Consider the following 20,985-nt stretch of genomic DNA (forward strand, 5'->3'; position numbering starts at 1 on the left):
TAGCAGGATTATAAGAACAAATGCAGGCTCAGCAGGGGAGCTGCAGTGATGGTAATTGTCAGTGTGATCCAGTAAAGATAATGAGGAGGAAATGCTTGTTCACTCAGTTTTTCCAGACGGTCCTACAATCAGGCTTTTGTTTCTTATTAGTCACCAGGCTCTTCGTCGCACACTGGGACACAAACAGTGGCAGGATTTCTTATTGTCATAATAAAAAGCCATGTTTTATTTTGTGTCGTTCAATGCAGATGTTGAGCCCTCAGGTCCCTTTGCTGGTCGGTTACCTCGGTGAAAAGTCTATGACAGAGGCCGTGTTGGGCGTGCTCGTAGACGTGTCACAGGCCAGCCCCTCCTCACTGGTCAGCTTCCTCCCGGTGCTGAGGACTGTGGGACAGCAATGCTCTGCTCTCCTGGGCCATGTGGCCAAAATCCACAGTGCTGTTGGCATCATCAGTGAGGTACAAACACACACACAGCAGAGACTTACATTGTTAATTTCAAACTGAACAAAGTTTTGAAATGCACACAAACATCAAGAGGGGGATGAATGCAAACATATGTGGGTTAATTTCAGTGACACATGTTAAGAAAATTAACTTTTTCTTTCCCAAGTTCACATTTAAGGAATGTGAGGAGAGAGAAAAAGGAAAACAGTGAAACTGTCGCACAAAACTACATGTAAACAAATGTATGTATTGCCAGTGCAATGATTCAACAAAGACAAGCTGTCATTATGTAAAAATGGCATGAGAATAATGTTATAGTTCTGTCTGACACATATTCACACACTGAAACAGACAGTAGTGATTATTTTAACAAGCGAGGAGAACATCACAGGTTTGGCTCCAGAGAAGATGACTGCTGCTGCCTGAGTCTCTCTGATACAAGCACACGCTGAGTCCAACACTGCTGCTCTGAAAAGAGCTCATTTAAGGGAACATTTAAGGAGCAGTGTAGCCATAACACTATTAGATCTTCTAGCACTGGAACGTCTTGTGCTGACAAAAGAATAAACTGTAAACTTCAGTCACCACATTAGTTGCACAACCACTGACTACAGTTCTTTTTCAGCCAGCTCCATAGTCAAAGGCACCATTGTGTGCAGTGCCATCTTTGACATTGTCTGGATAACAAATGGATATACAGTATATACCTGAACAGGTACTGCAGCAGTATAAACAAATGTCAGTTTTGTTTGTTTGTTTTGTCGAATGAGTGCACACATTGTTGATTAAGTCTATCGGCTCCACGCACTTCTTTTCTGTGTTTCTCAGTCGGGCAGTGTTTTGATCTCATGTCGCTCGGGGACATTCCTGCGCTGCACACAGGAAGTGATTTGTTTTACATCAAGACAAACAGTCGGACGGACGCAACAGTAACATTATGCTCGTGAAGTAAGGCAGCTGCAAACATGTTGGTGTATAACTGAGAACACAATGAAATGTCTGAGAACAGTTTGAGATCAAGGCCACAGCATTATGTTGGTTTCTGTTCACAAAGACCAGACAGAGGCAGAATAATAATGATAACAACAACAACAATAATAATAACAATAATAATAATAATGATAATGTCTCCCTGGTGTTTTAATCTCAACCTAAGTACCACAAGAAGAGATCCTTCTGCAGACTTCAGTGAACATGATGGCGAATATGGATCTAAGAGATCACTGAAGTAAGATGGGGCAAATAAAAAAACAAATTTTAAAATTAATTCTAAAATAGATTGGGAGCCAGTGCAGAGATGCTAACACAGAGCATGAGCTCTCGCGTGCGTGTTCCTGTCCCCCAGACGTGCAGTTAAGTTAAGTCTGGGTGTCAGATGTAGTCTGACATTAGGCTATAAGCAAAAGTCATTAGACACCATTATTAGATAGCCATCACTCTTAGGATTTACAACGTGCACATTTGTTGACACGTTTTCCATCGTTCTGCATACATCATCCAGATCCTTGGATCTGATTGGTTGTAGGTCTATCTAATTGCGTACAGAGGCATTTTGATCTATATCTGTTGGTCACACTTCTTGCATTCTCATGGCAGCTTTATGTTGTGCAGCATTTATTATGTCTTTCAGGTATTTACTTTTTAAATTACGACTAATATGACCACAACTCCCATTGCAACTAATACATTACCCAGCGCCCAAGAGAAATAAAGCTAACATTAGATTAAATAAAGCTGACTTTGTCCTGTGAGCCTCACTCTGGCCAAACCCCAGGCTGTCCTGCAGACCTGACTCATTATCCCCTAATTACCCTTCTCTTGTAGTCAGAAGTGTTTTAGTGACTATGACAGGAACCCTCTGCTCAAACGCTCGAGCTGCTAAATACAGGTTAATTAGCGCAATGGCTTGAACAAACCGCAAAGGTGGCATCGCTGTGGGAAATGTGTGTGAGTGACACGGGCCGAGGTTCTTCAGAAAACACACGAGCACACAGAGGGTGAGGTCAGTGAATCCTGTCTTTGTAGCTGATCTTCTTTCTTTCTGAGGATGAAAATAACTTGACCTTAACCTTTGATGGCTGGTTGGCCCACAACCTCAACAACTATTTGACGCATGTCCACGAGATTTTGCATCACAGAGAGAGAGAGAGAGAGAGAGAGAATGAAGTGCAGTGTTTTCATGATTCTGTCAGTTAAAGCACCCTCCTACACACCCGTGCAAGTTTAGAGCATGAGATAAATGGGTTAACTGATGTTGTACAGACATTAAATGGAATACATAATTTGTAATGACAGGTCAGATGAAGTCACAGATTACAGACCCTCTGAGGTGTGTGTGTGTGTGTCTAAAGATATGACAGCGACAGCAGGACACACCAAGGGTTCCCACTCTCATTTCCTCAGGGTCCATTTAAAGTGGTGTAATAACAATTTTGGGAAATTAACCAAAGGGGAAAAATACATCATCTGTCTGTAAATAAGGTGCACCCCACACACAGATGTGTACTCTTATGTATGTATATGTATATGTATACATATATATATATATATATATATATGTATACATACACACACAGAAATCATTAACCATAATATCGTTTTCTATTACTCCAGGGCAACCTTTCTTCCAAAAGTTCCCTTCCTCCTCTTATTGTCGAAAAACCTGCCAATCCAGCTTAGAAACACACACATATACACACACACACGCATGAGCACAATTGGTCGGACCATAGTGTCCTGTCTTTCTTCACACTGGAACCATTTGATAAATAACCCGTGTTTTTCTGGGAAATGCCCCTGCAGAGGCCTCCTGGTGATGGCAGTGGAGAACGCCTCCTGTGGGCTTGTGTTTGTGCCCCCCCCCCACACACACACACACACACTTGATTCTAACAGGATTGCACAACCCTCTCTCTCTGGCTTCCTTCACCTCCTTAAGGAAGTTAGTCTATATTGTTCATGACATGATTAAACCACAGTTCTAACTTAGATCTATGTACTGTAACTAATAAATACTCAGATTGATAATGATAGGCTAAAATGATTTGATTTTCCTGTTGAGGTAGATACAGATAAGACATGATTCAGGTGGTGTCTCAGTGGGAGAGCAAGTCGTCTTTCAAGTGGAAGGTTGGGTGTTTGATTCCACTGGACTACATGCCAATGTGGACAAGACACAATGTGGGCATATTTCCACTGGCTCTATGCCTCGCCTCGCCTCAGCACAGCACGGTTTAGGTTGCATCTCCACTATAAAAAAGTACCTACTCAGCGTGGGCGGAGTTATCACTGCACGGCTGCGCAAAACTGCGGTGACTTCATTTTATACGCGACACACACACACAAACAAACAAGTGACCAGTGACTCCTAGTTCTTGGAGATTAACCCACGTTTTTAGGATTGTTAAGTAGTTTTAACTGATCTACAGTTCGGCACTGTTTGGCTTGATTTGTGTGTCTCTTCCTTTGACGGCACTCTGGCCAGTCAGTGGCCGGCAGTCTGACCAATCATCGCATAGTACCTACTCACTCCGGAGCAAGTACTGAAGATAGTACCTGGTACCAAGTACTATGCTAGTGGAAACGTTACAGAAAGCAAGGCGAGGCGAGTAAAGCTGATAGAAATATGCCATTAAACCCATGTAGCTCCTGACAGTGCGTGAATGCACTTTATGAATGAGTGAGTAAATGGGTTTGATTGGGTGAATGACAAAACAGCTTTGAGCGGTCATCAAGACAAGAGAATTCGGAGTTATGAGCATCGTATTTGTGGTCTTTGTATGTTTTTCTTCGTATTCACTGTAATTAGATGAACAATATCCCCAAAAACCTTTACCTGTCATCCTCACCACAATTTTTGAAGCCTCATAAACTGGGGAGACTCTAAAACACATAAATGTTATTTGATCCAAGCACCTATTTCACAACTCCGTCAGGGTGCTTCTGTTTTTACCACCAATCAGTTTGAATAAAAGTTCCCCATGGTTTTTCCAGGCATCAAAGGAATTTCAGTTTGCAGTGATGTAAGGCTGCACATTGCATTTTGACGTCAATACATAATTTGAAAACAATAGAGCACTTCACTTGGTGCCAACCTGGGTGTCACAAGAGAGATTTGAATGATTAAGCACATTGAAAATATAAAGAAATTGGCATTAATTTGGCATTAAGATAAATAGATTTAATATCAGGTTTTATCGTTAAAAGGGAGGTGTGATGTTTTTGTTACTGAGGGAATATGATTTCTGCTTCAATTTGCTTTAAACCCCTCACGCATCCAAGGAGAAAATGACCACATTTCCAAGAAGTTACATCTCCAACGAATATTGTTGCTACTGATTTCCATGAAACAAAGCACACAGCTTCAGTTTTGAGAGATCAGTGAGCAGATGGATGAGGGAAAGACTCAAGAATCACATGTTGGTGAGCAGAGGCATGGTGATCAAATAGACCAATGCAGTGTTTTCTTCATTTGTCATTCATTTATTGAAACAGATATCTCTATCATACAAGCACATGTGCTACTGCCAGATGGGACCGGCTCTCATTGTTGTATGAATTATGATTATTAAGTAATTAGAAGTGAATGGGCCAAATTGTGTCTGTCTCAGAGGAAATGTGCATGTGTGTGTGAGTGTGTGTGTGTGTGTGTGTGTGTGTGTATGTATTTCCCCATACATAAAAGTGCTGATTTCTTACTTCATTTCATATCTGTCTTGAGCAGTAAATCAGTTGGATCACTGCCCCACTGCTCTGTTTTGTTTGGAAAACAACAAAACACATAATTAGGTGCACCAGTTCATAGTTCTCATACACTTCCTGTTAATTTCACTACTTTGCAGGATTTTACATTCATTATTGACCAATGAGTGAAAAAAGCTCAAAAGTGTTTAGGACATCAATCAAGGCCAAGTGTCACTCGCAGAGTCTAAGATGAAAGTTCTGCTTATGTAAAATCATCACAACAATAAAAGCCAGAACTGTGGTGCTCCACAGACCTCTTAATCATGTTTGCATCAAAACAGTCATGTTCTAGCTTTCCTGGCACTTTTAGTCATAGACCTTGTGAAACATGCCAAAACTGTGCAGTAACTGCATTCTTCTCTCCTCAATACAAGGTGTCCTTAAGCACTGCACACTCGGGTTAGCTCTGTCCATCTTTCTGCTCCCCCATCAATCCATCATAGTTTGTCTCTCACTCAGTGAAGCAGAGGAAGCACTTTGAAGCTGTTATTTTTTAAGAGCAGAGCATTTTTTTTACAGGGTTCTTTTTTTCTGAGGCCTTTCTGGCTCTTTTAAATCACGTCTGTCACTTGTTAAGTAATGGATCAGAATGTAATTTGGCTCATGAAGGATTGCAGTTTCCATAGTGATTAAATAATAGTACATGTTTCAGTTACGTGACTATATTAGTTATGAGTATTGCTCATTTCAGGACATATAAAAAGAGATGTTTGAATCTGCCTTGGAGAATACAACAAATATACTCAAGAGAGAGTTGGATACTGGATACAGTTTAAAATATGGTGTGTGTGTGTGTGTGTATGCGGACAATGGGGAAGTAATGTCATTTGGAAAAAAAACAAGTTTATATTCTCCAAGTTAAGCTGAAGGCCATCTGCATGTGTTCACATTTACTGTTTGTCATGATTTAAATGCAAAAGAAGGTTAAACAAATCCCCCAAAATGCCGACAAATGTAAAACCAATGTGGGTAATGTTACAAAATATTCACTCATTTATCATCAGAAGACGTAATGAAACCATAGTCCCATTTTCTGTCCACAACATTAGAAATAACCACTCAACTGTAAGGTTTCATCTGTTATTTATCTTTTACTGTTGATATCAGGATCACGTCACCACATATTATGATTTCTTTTCTTTAAATATTGGCTCTGTTGTCTCCTTTCTCCAGGCTCATGCTCACAGCTCGCTGGTCTTCCTGGTGTCACTGCTGGGCACCATGGAGCACAGCTTACACCACACGCTGCTGCTGGAGATCCGAGCTCTGACTGACCGTTACCCGTTATTGCTGGGAGGCTGTGGGAAGGACATTTACAGGATGAGCAACTCCTTTACAGCTATAGCCAAACTGTTGGGTAGAAGACTGGAAGAGAGCGCGGCCACTCGCTGCAGGTTGGGAAAGTCCTGCTGACCTGACGTTACTTCATTATCACTTCAGCAATATTAGTCGCCCATGACAGACACTGCTCTGCTGACCCTGATAGCCACCTCTAGCACCAAACATTAGGCCCGCCCACTGTCAAGTGGTTCAATATGTAGAGTCTTCCAACTGGAAGGTCAGGGGTTTGATATCCATCTCCTCTGGTCCATGTGTCCAGTGTGTCCTCAGGCAAGACACTTAACTCCCAGCGAACGTTGCGTCAGTGTGTGAATGATGTATGGTACACAGGAGATGTACTCCAAACACTGTAGAGTAAAGCTCTTAAATGAAGACTATATAGCCCACTTATATATATACTTCTAACTCACTTTGAAACTGTTATTATTAAAAGTCATGTATGCAAAATATTACACGATACATTAGTGGTTGAAACCCAAAGCTGACTCCAAACAGGTTAAAAAAAAAAATCATGTAGACATTTATTCATTTCTGTCGTCAGAGGATGTTGTTCTGAATCCTTGTATGTCATCACCTGACAGTCATGACTCACTGAGTGCTCACCAGTACTTAATAAGTGCCTGTGTGGAATTGCTGATCAAACAGCTTGAATTCAGATGTTTAAATTAATACTTTGTGTTTGGCTCACACATTCCGACAAAACTTCATGAAGTATTGAGGCGCCTTAGGGAATCACTAGCACTGCAGACACGTTATTTCTCATATTTCCTTAATATGATACCAGCGTTTAATGTGCTTTGTCATCATTAGTTTAATGATGACAAAGCACATTGTGCAATTTCAAGATTATTTCAACACAGATTGCAACCACCAACAGAGCCTTGCTTTCAAAAGTGACTGATTTATCTGCACGTCTCAGCGAGCAGTGACGAGTTTGGAGACACTGAAGACAATAGACCATAGCAACAGACACATTGAAGACACATGCTAAGGCCTAAAAAACCATAAATAATTCCTAATTCCCTATTAGTCTGTGTCATGGGATGTGCTTAGAAAACGGTATAGATGCACAACACATAAAACAGCATATGCATGTGCTTGTGTGAGGGTGTGCTTCCATGAATTTGCGTGTTAATGTGCATAAGTTGAATGGGATTCATCTGCCTGTAGTGTGGGAATGAAACACACAGTCCTCTCTCTGAAATAAGAACAGTATGTGCAGGATTGGCGGCTTCTAAGAGGCTTTGCTTGGGGTCTACTAAAAGAAAGATGGAGAGAGTGGGGGCTTGAGAGAGGCAGGCTATTGGTGAAAGAGAAGGGGTGAGGAGCACAGGGATTCAAAACCTGGAGAAAAACAAACAGCAACGGGAAAAGTTTTAGAACAAATTATCCTCAGAGGGGAAAAGAAAAATGGATACAAAAAGAGAGAGGACGGGGTTAGATTGAGCCAGCAACAGAGAAAAAGAGTCTTGTTCATGTTTACTGTGGCTGAAAGACCCTGAAATAGAGACGCCATTGTGAGAAAGAAACAGTTAACTGGAATCAAAGTGATTAGGAGAGAGATATCCAAATTAATCTTTATGCCAACTTCTACCTCCATTACTAACATCCATATTTCCATAGTATCATCATAATTATTATTGTTGTATAACCTGCTGTTGGTGTGTGTGCACTGCGACACATCATCATATACCATCATTTTTGTCATAATCTGCTCTGTTCACATCTACTGCACGTCTGTCCTGGTAGAAGAATCCTTCCTCCTGTGGCTCTTCATTGTTTCCATGTTAAAAGATTCTAAGGACATTATCCAGTCACCGAATTTGGGTTGTAATCTTTTCATTTCATCTGTTACAGGGTGGATGAGCCAAGCCCGTCATCTCCCTGTGCATCTCTCCCTGGAGGTGAAGGAGGAGGAGGTGAGAAAGGACGGGGGTCGGTACAGCAACTTCAGGTGAAGTTCCAGACCATTGAGGAGAAAATGGGGGGAGAGAGGGTGGAGGAGGACTCGCCTGTCTGCCTGCGACGCTACAGCCCGAGCCAAGCTGTCAGAGAGGAGAGATCCAACAGGTCAGCTGGTTTGTCCCATTAACATTAACGTTTATGTCTTTATCTTGATAGACACTGAAATGAGACAAGATTTGGGGAGAGATGTTCAGTGAATGGTTCATCTGGCTGGGAGTCGAGCCAGTGACCAGCTGCTCTAACTAACTTGTTTGTGGAATGACCCAAACATTTGTTCTTTAAAAGGGAAACGATTATTATCACTGTCATTGTATAACTCTGTTGATTTCATTGCTTTAATTAACAAGAGATCGGATTCAAGATGACATTATTCCATCTGTTTATGTACAGAGAGCCCACAGCAGCTATCGTGCTGTAATGGTAATAATATTTAACCTTTTAATCAAGTACAGTGAGTTAATCAAGTGTTCCAACATCCAGATCATAGTTTAACAGTGTGTGAGAAATGCAGCCATCTCGAAAGCATGAAAGCCAGTAGTCATTATAGTGTAAATATAGGCTGCAGTTAACTTGACCTTGCATAAAGCTGCTTATATTTTGATGCCAGGTAATATCTAAGCTACGGGAATGTTGACTCTGTCTGCAAACATATGGAAATTATATCTATTAATAGTTTGTAAAGCATGTTCTGACTTTGAGTTACAGTAGCTTCTTGGACTGTATCGCTGAAGCAAGTTTAATTTGGACAACACAGACCTTGGTAGTTCAGTAACCGAAGTAGAAACATGGCTCGTGGCCACAGTTCTGCTGAAGCTGAGTCATTTTTCCTGTTTAATGTTGTTATCTTAATCGCCCAGTGCGTAAATGTTTAGGAAGGTTTATTGGCACAAACTGAATGTCCTTCCCATAAGTCTGTTAGTATACGTGTATAAACGCTGTAAAATTAAAATTTGGTTTGGTTTTCGTAGCCTTAGAATTAGACTTTTATAAGCAGAGGCTGCCATTTTGCAGCAAGAACATGCCTTTCTAGTTTCTAAGCAGAAGCTTACGAGACACACACATGAAAAAGAATGACAAACCATAGTTGTTTGATTTGCTTGGGAAAGGTTAAGTCAGAGGTTATAGGTTTTTATTATAAGACGTCAACAGCAAACCAACCCCCGTACTCTGTACTCTAAGGTGTTGAAAAGAAGAAAACAGACTTTGAATTGGTTTTAGCTTGTCAACTCTACTGGACTGACTTCTTTATTTCCCTCTCAGGTCAAAGAGCCTGGCGCTCCATGCTATGCACTCACACTCCATCAACTCAGACAGTGGGGAGGACGGTGATGCAGTGGAGCCAATTCCAGACAACATCTCCCCCAACACTTTACCTAAACAGCAGCCAGAAAACCAGAAAGCACCGCCAAGCGACAGGAAAAGGACCAGTGATGGCTCCTCACTGCCCGTCACTGCTGCCCTGGACAGAGCGGTCAGAGAGGCAGGTAGAGGTGACAGCAAAGAGAAGGATGAAGCTAAAGAGGAGCGGGACGAGGCTGACAGACTCTTCATCCATTTAAGAGACAACATGGAGACAATCAGAGACTTCTGTAAAGACATGGTGAAGCAGATCCCAGTCCCAGATCAGTGTGTGATAGAAGGTAATGTAATCGTCTTTGTCAGTCACTACTACAGCGTTAGTGGATTATGAAGTCCTATATGAAGTTCAGATCATGTGACCTGCTGAAACTGCAGTGACAGTGATGGCTGTAGTGTCATTAATGATGACACGCACACAGAGACTCACACAAATTATTTTCCGTTATCCTGAAATGAATGGGTAATTATCAGGCTTTTGCAGAGCGTGATGACGAGCTGACCATTTGAATCAGGTGGGTTGGAGCAGGGAAACATAGAAATCATGCATGCAGGGCACGGGTCCCAGGGCTCCAGGATTGGGAAACACTGCTGCATAACCTTAACTATAACCAGTCAATGCCTAACCATAATCTAATTCAAAGCCCTAAACGTCAGTACAAAGCCCTCAGAAAGGAGGTTTTGTCTCATTAGTTCCAGGTTTTGGTCTGCATTTTTGGGACTAATTTCACTTGAAGATTTGGTGTGAAACTGAGTCTTAACATCAACATTTGAAGCCTTATGGCTCTGATCAATACCTCATACCGTTGCTACCTCAGTGTATTGTTGGTTTAACATTTTCTACAGAACATGGCTGAACTGCAGACCCTCAGTATTGTTTGCAGTTGTTCTTCATTTCTTTTTAAGTGAGAAAGGATGAGCTCTAATGTGAGTGAAACCCCCATGTGACTTCGTCATGGACGTATTTGTTAATGGAAACATTAATGGAGGTATAGAGTCAAAGAATGTGGAGTCATTGTATTCAGTTACATCGACACAACATAACCAGGTCTAAGTAGAAACAGATGAATGTGATGCAATGGTGTGTGTATATGGGTACAGTTTTCTGAGCATGCACTCACAGTTTCATGCCATACTTTTAGCAGTGTGTGCAGAGTAGAGACAAAGGATCAGGCAGTTTATTTGGTCAGCAATGAAATCAAAACCCTTTGTCTCTAAATGAACCCAAACCATTGTCTACAATTTAATCCACTTTTGCATTTCACCTCTTATCCTTCTCATACTTCGTCCTTCTCAGGGACTGGATATTTTACTTTCATTCATGTCTCATGTTTCTCAATTTCGTTCGAATTGAGTCGAGTTAAGACTTTTTTACTATCTTTTAGCGGCGCCTGTCAACACATATTTGATTGTGTGTTTTTAATTTACTTGATGCTGCCACTCCCAAACTAATAAGTCACTGTGTGTTGTAATAACCAGTCTGCGAAACTTCACCAACATGAAACACAAAATTAAGAAATTAATGTTGTGAAATGAATGCACAGTGAAGCAGAAACAGAAAAGAAAAAATACATGCATGCACACACACACACACACACACTTCTACCTGTTGCTTCCTAATGTGAGTCAAAGCCAAGGCAACTAGAATATGATGATACATCCTCAGCTAGATGATGTCATCACGCTGCTGGCTGATTTACACATAAGCTGCTGACCCTCCCTTTCTTGGATTATCATGAACAGTGCACATACATATCAACATAGAGTGTGATTAGTTTTTGTATATTAACATATAACATATTAACTATCTTTGACATATGACACACGTGTGTATGAGTGAATAATATTGTATGTATGTAATTAGTTTATCCCAGGAGTTCTGACAGTTCTGCCTCAGAAGAGGAAGGTACAGGTCTTTTAGAATATCATACTCAGTGTTTTATTACCACTAACACTGCCTGTTGAGAGCTACTGCTTAAATATGTCATGGAACCACTTAGGCGTTGAAGATAATTTGTAGAAAAACAAATTAAGGTTGAGTTTTGCTGCAAATTACTTCTGTTGCCTGCAGTTAAGGTTCATTTAAATTTGCAGCAGATTTTTGCAATTTTCAAAGCAGATGATCAGTGCCAGGTGAGGAGTGTGGCTGCTTTTTGGCCAAGAGACATTTGACAGCCTCTGGTCGGTGAATACCTCGAGTGGAATTGGAGGGAAACAGACGATGGTTACATTACCAGGCTGCAGTGACTGAAGCTCCAAATCCGATTGTCAATCAGTGTGTTTACATGCATGTTAAAAGTCCGATTTTAACGACTAAGATAATTGTTTTTAATGTTACGCAAACACGTTATAATGGCATTCATCGTACGATTACTCCTGCATGTATACACTTGGTCGGACTAGTTTCCGAGCGGAAGGAGACAACATATGCCGTAGTACTGTTGCCGGAAATCATACAGCAGTGGCGTCTTTCTTCAGACAACATAGCAACCCCGAGAGCCATGTTTGATCTAATGAAACATACAGAACCACAGCACGACCCATGTCACCATCCATCTCCTTTGTTTTTCTGTCACGTAAAGGTCAACAGAAAAACTGATTCAATATAGTCCTACTGTACTAACCTACGGAATCAGACGTACACAGACAATACATTGTCTCCTCCTCGTGTACATTCAGACATGGCAAGTTGTCCCATTGCCATATATGCCATTCCAGAAAGTCAGATGCCATAGCATTTGTAGTTATGAATGTGAGCCATCAAATCTGGCCTATATTAAATTGGAATTCCATCGTAAATTAAAAATGTTGCTGGTGTAAACATCAACGAGGTTGTTTGTGTACACTGTTTCACGCTCTGTGGCTTGAGTCATGTTACGCTTTGCCCAAAAGTGAAAACACTCGTTACCTTAAGCAGACTCGAACGGAATAAGTGTTGTTAAGATTTTATTTATAACTTTGTTTTGTCGATACGAAATTAAATAATTATGTAAATGGAAATGAAATGCTAAAATGAAGCTCTCAGAAAGTTAATCCTTTATTTTATTTTGAACTCTGTCCTAATGTAGCAGATGATTTCAATGTGAAGCACCGCAACTGTTCACCGACTTCTCCTTGGCAGAGAGGTGGAGGTTTGTGGGGGGTGTTAGTGGGAAGAGAAGCCCTTTACAAGATGCATTGCCCTTGTATGCTATGAATCAGTCTCCAAGTATGTTTCCAGTATTGCACAAGTCCATATGTGCAATAGACACAAGGCAGCATGCAAAGAGAGATAGAGAGGGAGAGAGAGCTGTGCGAGGTTGACTGTCAGCAATATTTTAATCATTTTCACTTATCTGTTTGTTTTGTGTGTCAGATATAAATCGAGGCTGTGTGGCCAAGCTGTCGTTCTCGTGTCCTCAGAAGGGACACTACTGCCTGTATGCCAAGTCCTGTTTCAACCTGACCAGCAGACAGCCTCACCTGTGGATTCACATGATGCTGCTGCATCTGCAGGTGCTTCCACATATTCTGCTTGCGAAAGATAAAATGTAATCTGCAAACTGTCAAGAGTTTCACTTTGAAGCATTATAACACTCCACACTGGCTCCTGGGCCACGACTGTCAGGAATTATAGCTTTGTAGCATTGAATCAATCGTCAAGGAGAGCTTTGTTAAATCTGAACATTCCTGGCATTTAATTAATGTCCTGCAACGTAAGACGTGGTTTTGTAGGTCAAACAAAACTGACTATTGTTTGCCCAACTTCTTTCACCATCTTTCATTCATTTCTCTTCACACAGTGTCATATTTATTTAGTTTGTGTTAATCACTTGTTTTCCCCTCTCAACCAGAGTAAGTCCAGTGTCCCCCTGTGCACCCGGGACGAGTGTGTCCAAAGACTGGCTTCTCTTTGGGAGAAGACGCAGCTAAAGGGAGCCCACAGTTTTCCCATGGCTATGACACAGCACACCACCCCACACAGGAAGGTACTGGACCAGTGTGTGTGTGTGTGTGTGTGTGTGTGTGTGTGTGTGTGTGTGTGTTCGTCCAGCAGAGAGGATGAAGTCATGATGAGTGAAAAAACAGAAAAGTTCAACGTGGACTTCATGTAAATATGAAACTCTGTGTGTGTGTGTTTGTGTGTAAAGGAGTAATTAACAGATTGGGTGAAGAAGACAACAGCAACGTGTGAATTTATATGCGGGTTTCTTTTTTTGCCTTTGTTTTTGTAAGTGCGTGGATGTGGGTGGTGCTCCCCATAATGTGACACGCTAAGTGTTTTCTAGGAAGTAATTAGACCTGCAAAGATAATACAGCTGTTGTTTGTCTTTCTCTACAACGGTTGTACAGTGTCTGCAGTGAAATGGACCAGCTATGGTTACCGTATGAAAAACAAACACACACACATTCAGTCTCATTCATGTAAAACCAAACACATGTTTTAGAAGAGAACAAGGACGTTGAGAAGTGTCTGTGTCCCTCTCTACAGTATATGCATGCAGACTTTTTTTCTTTTTTTTACACGATAACTCACCATTGAAGTTGCACATCCTGCTAATCTCACTATAAAAACGCTTGACTGTTCTCTTCGCCACAGATTTGAAGTTCTTTCATCGCTGTTTTTATTTGCTGCCACTTTATTTTAGTGTGTTTTTGTGAAGCCCATGTACGAAGTAGTGAAGTTTAAAACAGCAGATATATGGATCCTAGTTTGTATTAACCAGTGTGGAGTTACTCTTAATGTCTCTTTTTTTTTCCTTATTAAATGAGCTCAGTCTGGATTTTCATGAAACACTTAAAAAAAAAACCCATTGAAAGAAGGAGATGAGATTTAACAGGAGAGGTCACAACCTTTACCGCCATCCACATGCACTGCATTTCCTCTCTGCTTTCTCTCTCCATCAAACCTACAGGTTCACCCCTGTCACCGTCAGCCAAGCAGAAACACATGTAGTGGAAGACGGGGAGAGAAAAGATGTGAAAGCTATTACATATATAAGAGACTGAAAGGTTACCAATTATATCTGTACTGACAGGGAGATTTAAGGCCAGACTAAAGGACTTTATGAGGCTTCAGCGGTTTAAGAGAGACTTGTGTTTTCTCTGAGAAGTCAGTTTAGTAGTTTTACGACACAGAAGTAATAGAAAGCTGATGTGAGAGAGATAAGAGTGATGGAGTAGGAAGGGACAACAAGAATGTGGACAAAATGGGTGATAGAGATAAAAATGTATATAAAAAAACAGATAATAAAGAGTCTGTTATAGATAAAAGAAAGAATTGGAAAGATAAAATCCGGAGGATAGCAACACACTGAACGGAATGACAAGAATCAAAGAATGTAAAGATTGTGAAAATGCAGGATAATGGGAGCGTTGACTTTAAGTAACTCGCAGAAAAGAGGATGTAGTGCGAGGGAAGAGGAAGTGAGAAAGGAAAAAGAGGAAAGATGTGGCTTGAGATAGGATGAGAAGTGGAAGTCTGAGACTGAGGAGATACTTAAACAAGCATTGTTTTCACCTTTTTTTTCCCCTCTTTTATTGTCCATAGTGAGATCATATGTTGACACAACTGTGGGGAAGATAAAGTCTGATAGAAGAAGAGGAGGTAGGAGGAAGGAGGATGGAGGATGGACAGCTGAAAACCAAGAGATACAATTCAACTAAATGAGATTAGATTAAGAATTTTCAGGCAAGAGAGAGAGTTATATATACCCAATTCCCACTGGTCAAAAACATGTTTAATTTCGGGTTTAACAGGGTTTTACCAGTAGGATCAGCATTCTCCCCTGAGTCTTATGACAAGATGTGCAATACATGCTGGTTTTTAAATCAGCTTTGGGTCTGAACAATATCTCCGATCCAGGTGAACACATTTGGCACGTTTCCTCCGGCTCGCCTCGCCTCGGGACCGTTATTTTGCATTTCCACTAGTGATAGTATCTGGTACATGGTACTTTTTCTAGTACCTCCTCTGGTGAGGTTCCAAGCGAGCATAGGCGACACTATGCGTGACGTCACCATAGAAGTTAAAAAGACTTAACAATCCTTAAAACGTGGCTTCATCTCCAAAAATGACCAGTAAAATGACTAAAATCTCAACATGTAACAGAGGAGTCTGGTTTATGTAGCGAAAGCACTTCCGATCGCGATCAATAAACAAATATTTTGAACAAATATTTTTAATTAACTGATTCTAATGATTCAGTACACTTCAGTGCATCAGTGCAGTGATGACTCCTCCCACGTTGAGCAGGTACTTTTTTGTAGTGAAAAACCAACCTAAACCATGCCGTGCCGAGATGAGTCGAGAAGAGCTAGAACCATAGGTTACAAGCTATTCATTCTTCATCTGCTCTATTTCAGGTGCAAAGCTGCAACACGCATTTGTCCTCCAGCTGTTAGTGTTAATGTTTGTAGAAAATTCTTACTTTTTAAATCTTTGGACAACGCCTGTATTTCATCTATTAGATCATCTAAACCAGGGGTGTCAAACTCAAGGGGGCCGGACCAGTAAAAATAGCAAAATAATGAGATAAAACTCACCACACAGAAATTAGTAATCTATGAATGGATGATGCAAAAGCAGATTGCTCTGCGTAGTCCATTCATACAGCTGTCTGGAATTAGCAACCTGTCAGCCAATCAGAAAGTAGTATTTCTTGTTGCCAGGTAAAGTCTGAAAATAGGCTCCCGTGCAGAGATGGAAGTGAAAGAGCACGTTCAGGTAATCATTGCAATTATAATCACTTAATTTATTATAATAGCTGCTTATTACAAGTGTAAGTTTGAAGGTTAAAGAGTATGAACTTAACCTCTGCCTGTCTTTTTTTGTTCTGAAAGGCAAAAGAAAGGTTGAAAGGTTTAGTGGAATTTGTCTTGGTAAGCTTAAAAACATACATATATAGGGGTCGTATTCAGGGTTTGGTCAAAAAGACCCAGAGTTACACGTTTCAGTTGGAGGACTGGTTGATTTTGTTTCCGGCCTGTCAGCGACATCACAGTTTATGCAGCTGTCACAAGGTGAAAAGAAAAACAACTAACCTAACTATTTTTATTGTGAACGAAGGGCAAGAAGAAGTTGAAGTAGTGAAAGATCTTAAAGCATCACATTCATGTGAAATGCTCCACTTCTTATCCACTCACCGTTGTCCTGGCTTCCACTCCCCCCCGGCTCTCCTCCTCATCTTGCCTCCACCCCCCACTGTCTTTCTCCCTTTGGTCTGGAAAACTCAAAATCAAACTCCAGAATATATTTGTTTTCATACTGAATCAACATTTTATCAAGGACTTTAAAACAAATCAAAAGTTAACAACATGCAACGTAAATTGTTACTTTTAACGCCTAAAATCATGTCTTCTGTTTGTAAATAAAGTTATAAATGCAATTTAAAAATAAAACGTCTCCAAAAGGTTATATTTAATACGTCTATTACTGCATTTGCAGGCTGCCTGCAATCAGAATCTGTCATGAGCAGTTACAGCCGCATCTTGTTCAAATTATAATTAGTGATGGAGAGAGTTGCAAAAAGAAAAAAAAGGAGGGGGGTGTTTACTGAAAAGGAAGAGGGGGTTACATGAGGATAGAGAGATTAAATTCAGACCCACATAATCCAGCCTTTGTTTCTTTGTGTCTTTACTGAATCAACTGCTCTGGTCCTGATAAATCAGATATGGACTTGTTTTGTTCGGCCCCGTTACTCGGCTGCACACATGTCACTCTAAACATGGCTTATTCAAACCATATACAAGTCATTTAGTCTGTGCATTATGGGCTGTCAGCTGTGGGTTGCACCGTGGTGAACCTGGCACCACGCAGACTGTGGCTAGAGTGTTTTATGGTAATAGAAACAAATGTGTCATCTTTCTCATTTTTCTTACATTTGACAGCCTGTTTTTCATCGCCGCTCCTCTTCTGTCTTTTTTTTCAGTTGTTGCTTTCTAGAGAATAGACGAGTCGTGTCGGCTTTGTAACGATCTGAACCAACCATTCCTTTGTGGGTTTTATTGCCACTTCTGTATGATATTAAATTATTCAATTAGGACCTGTTCCACTGTTTTTAGACTCGACACTACTTCAAGAACAATTTAACATTAACCATTTTCACATCATCCCCCTCTTCCTCACTTCAGACATTGGTATAGTGAAATTAGATTAAAGGTGGAGCGAGAGATGAGGGGACTAATCATTTTATATTTTGCATTTAAGCATTTAGCAGCCGCTTTTATCCAAAGCGACTTAAGAGGTATAAGCGACATAGAAGTCTTGAAAATAAATCCAGTAGATAGGAACAATGGACTGACAGAGGGTGAGAGTGCAGAAGGTGATAGTGCAGGGGAGGGGGTAAGGTAAGTGCTAGAACAGAAGATGCACATTTGCTTTATTTTCTACGCACTCCGGTCAAAACCCTGTTATATATGTAACCGATGATTTTCTGCGTTGTGTTTTATTGAGTGAGGCACACACACACACACACACACAGGAGTTGAGTTCTGGAGGATTTATTCCACTTTTCAAAGGAAACACAGGTGTCACACACAGTCCACAATGCACAGCATCTTACTCCACTCAGCTCAGAGCATCAGTGCTCACTCAAGCTTATGATGGAATTGTTTAACAGCGACAAATTAAAAAAAACTTCTAAAAAAAATCAAAGGGAGAGAAATGTAAAGATAACCAGCTCAGAGCATCAGTGCTCACTGAAGCTGGACACACAGGTGCAACGCCAAAGTACTCCCCTGGGAAACAAAAAGGTAAATGGAAAATAACAATGTGGAACCAATTTACAATAGAAAACTATTTTGGTGGCGTTCACAATAGAAAATAACGTGAATAGGTGACAAAAATTAAATAAAATTTATCTCGGCTACACATACAGTGTTTCTGATTTTCCTCCAAGTACCAAGGAGGAAACTTGCGTGCCACTGGTGGTACATGTACCACAGTTTGAGAACCATGGCTCTAGGGAGTATGGGCAGGTGAAGAGTCTCAGGAGGGAAACTTTTCACATACCGCACTAACATAATCCTCTGATCCTTCATCACGCTACAGCAAAACGATAACCAGGAATCACGAAAAGGTGACATCATTTGTTCCTTTGGAATGCAGTAAATGAAACTTGACATCGTGTTAGAAGATGTGAACGTTATTACCTTATTTCACTCATGATGCGCGTTGACCGCTGTATAAAAATTCCATATGGGCATGTTAACAAGGTCAAAACCTGATTTTCATTGGAAGGGGGTCTTTAATGTTCATGTAAACCCACAGATGGCTGTCGGTCACAGCCACACATGGTCCTCGTTTAGCCGTATACACAAGCAAAAGCCCTTTCACATCAATAATTCCAAGTTGGAACAACACAAAATAAGCTCTGATGTATGGATTCATCCGAATGCTCTGACAATCATTCAACTTGTGCTGAAATGTTGCTTTTTCGTCCACGTCTCAGGGTTCCACAGGGGAATACCCGCTTAAGAAACAGCTTTCACATTTACATCCAAGCTCATTAATATCAAAGGATGAAGGAACACAAGTCAGAAGGTCAAACACACCAGTAGCTCAGCCTTTACAGCTCCCTGTTTTTCTCAACGTTCATTTAGATCCAGCCCTCCAGAAATGGTGCTTGGATCATCAGAAAAAGTCAAAGGACAGATTTCTGTTCACGGGATATTTAAACTGCAGATCACATGACAGAAAATCACAGTATGAAGATACATACATAGATAAACTGGTGTAAATACACTATAGATGCTCAGAGCGATAAAACTGCCTCGTTTTCATGAAGACTAATGAGAGTAATCCATCATCATCTTACCAGCACCATAACATAAATATATTATCTCAAGGGTTTAAGTGTGACAGCGTGTATTTCAAGTGGAGTGCAGCTCTCACCATGTGTTGCAGTCCTTCGGGGTTTCTAATGGGGATCTATTACTGTCTCACACACACACACACACACACACTGATTTGTTCATGCTGATGAGCAAAAACTTCTCTCCTGGTGCTTTTCTTCCCCATTTTCTTCTCACTCTTACAGTGATTTAATAACAAATACAAAGAAAACCAGACAAGTGATGTTCGAACCCACATTCATATTCATTTTTTTGACAGTTTCTTCGTGATACCCCACTCTATAGCTTTGTGAGCATGTGCGCTACACAGACACCAAAGAGTATGGATTATTCATAAACGGCAACCAGCAAGGTGAGAGAAGCTATCATTTTTCAGAGACTTGTGAAGCTTAAGTAATATTGATCAGCATCAGCAACCTTCAACACAGACAAGTTGTCAGTGTCTGAGCTTCAGCGTGTCTCAATTCTCTGCTCAAATTCTGACAGTGATATTTGTGGCCTCAATCTTCTGTCCTCTCTCCACTCCTCTCATCTCATCTCGTTGCCCCATCTGGTCTTGTCTGTCTGTTCTGGATGCTCACTTTGATGGGGAGCTCCTGTCTATTGCATACCAGAGCTGGAGTGTCCCACCCCATAGTTTATGTCTTCTGCTTTCAGGTCTCATTGATGTATAGCCTAGTGTGAAAAAAACAGGCCTTCCTGCAGTTCTGGGCCTCATAATATACACATATGATTCTTGATGGGACATGAAATAGAGATACAATCACTGATGTAAGATGCAAGCAAAAGCGTGATGTGGATTCTGGCTGCTGTGTGTTGAATTAAGGGTTTGAGAAGAGAGTTAAAAATGTCTAATGTGTTGTAATTTGTATGGACAGGCTTACAAACACAGTCTCTTTTTAGTGATTTGATTTGCATCCGTCTTCTGTCTTCAGGACCTAGACAGTCTTCAGATCCAGCTGGACGAGGTGCGTTTCTTTGACCTGTTTGGATACAGTGAAGAAGAGGGAGGTTGGCGCTGCTTCATGTGCAACAACCCTGAGAAGGCCACAGGTACACACACACAAACACACACACGCACACACACGATCCTTTGGTGAAAAATGCTTTGTGTTCATGTGTAAATGTTTCAGAAGTGGATTGTGTGACTATAAAAAACACGGATGTTCAGCGGTTTGATGGGATAAACGCTTGTTTCAGTTGGTTAGCAGAAAGGTGGGAACAATCAGGCATAAAGGCATCTGCAGTGTTTTGGTATTTACGCAGCATTCCCTAGAGGTCCCACAGAAGTTCAACACTG

The 20,985-nt window shown here is 40.9% G+C and overlaps 1 protein-coding gene across 3 annotated transcripts in view; it reads left to right on the forward strand.

Moving 5' to 3' along the window:
- veph1 (ventricular zone expressed PH domain-containing 1) overlaps nt 1-20,985 on the forward strand; it is a 69,330-nt gene that overhangs the window by 30,192 nt on the left and 18,153 nt on the right. For all 3 annotated transcript variants that reach the window (XM_044031960.1, XM_044031961.1, XM_044031963.1), the window contains exons 6-12: nt 249-458; nt 6,363-6,583; nt 8,388-8,600; nt 9,756-10,135; nt 13,207-13,346; nt 13,685-13,819; nt 20,621-20,738. In XM_044031960.1, the coding sequence (XP_043887895.1) occupies nt 249-458; nt 6,363-6,583; nt 8,388-8,600; nt 9,756-10,135; nt 13,207-13,346; nt 13,685-13,819; nt 20,621-20,738 (1,417 nt within the window). The remainder of the gene's footprint in view (nt 1-248; nt 459-6,362; nt 6,584-8,387; nt 8,601-9,755; nt 10,136-13,206; nt 13,347-13,684; nt 13,820-20,620; nt 20,739-20,985) is intronic.

Source organism: Solea senegalensis, linkage group LG8 (genome assembly GCF_019176455.1).
Source record: "Solea senegalensis isolate Sse05_10M linkage group LG8, IFAPA_SoseM_1, whole genome shotgun sequence".
In the NCBI taxonomy this organism is placed as follows: Eukaryota; Metazoa; Chordata; class Actinopteri; order Pleuronectiformes; family Soleidae; genus Solea; species Solea senegalensis.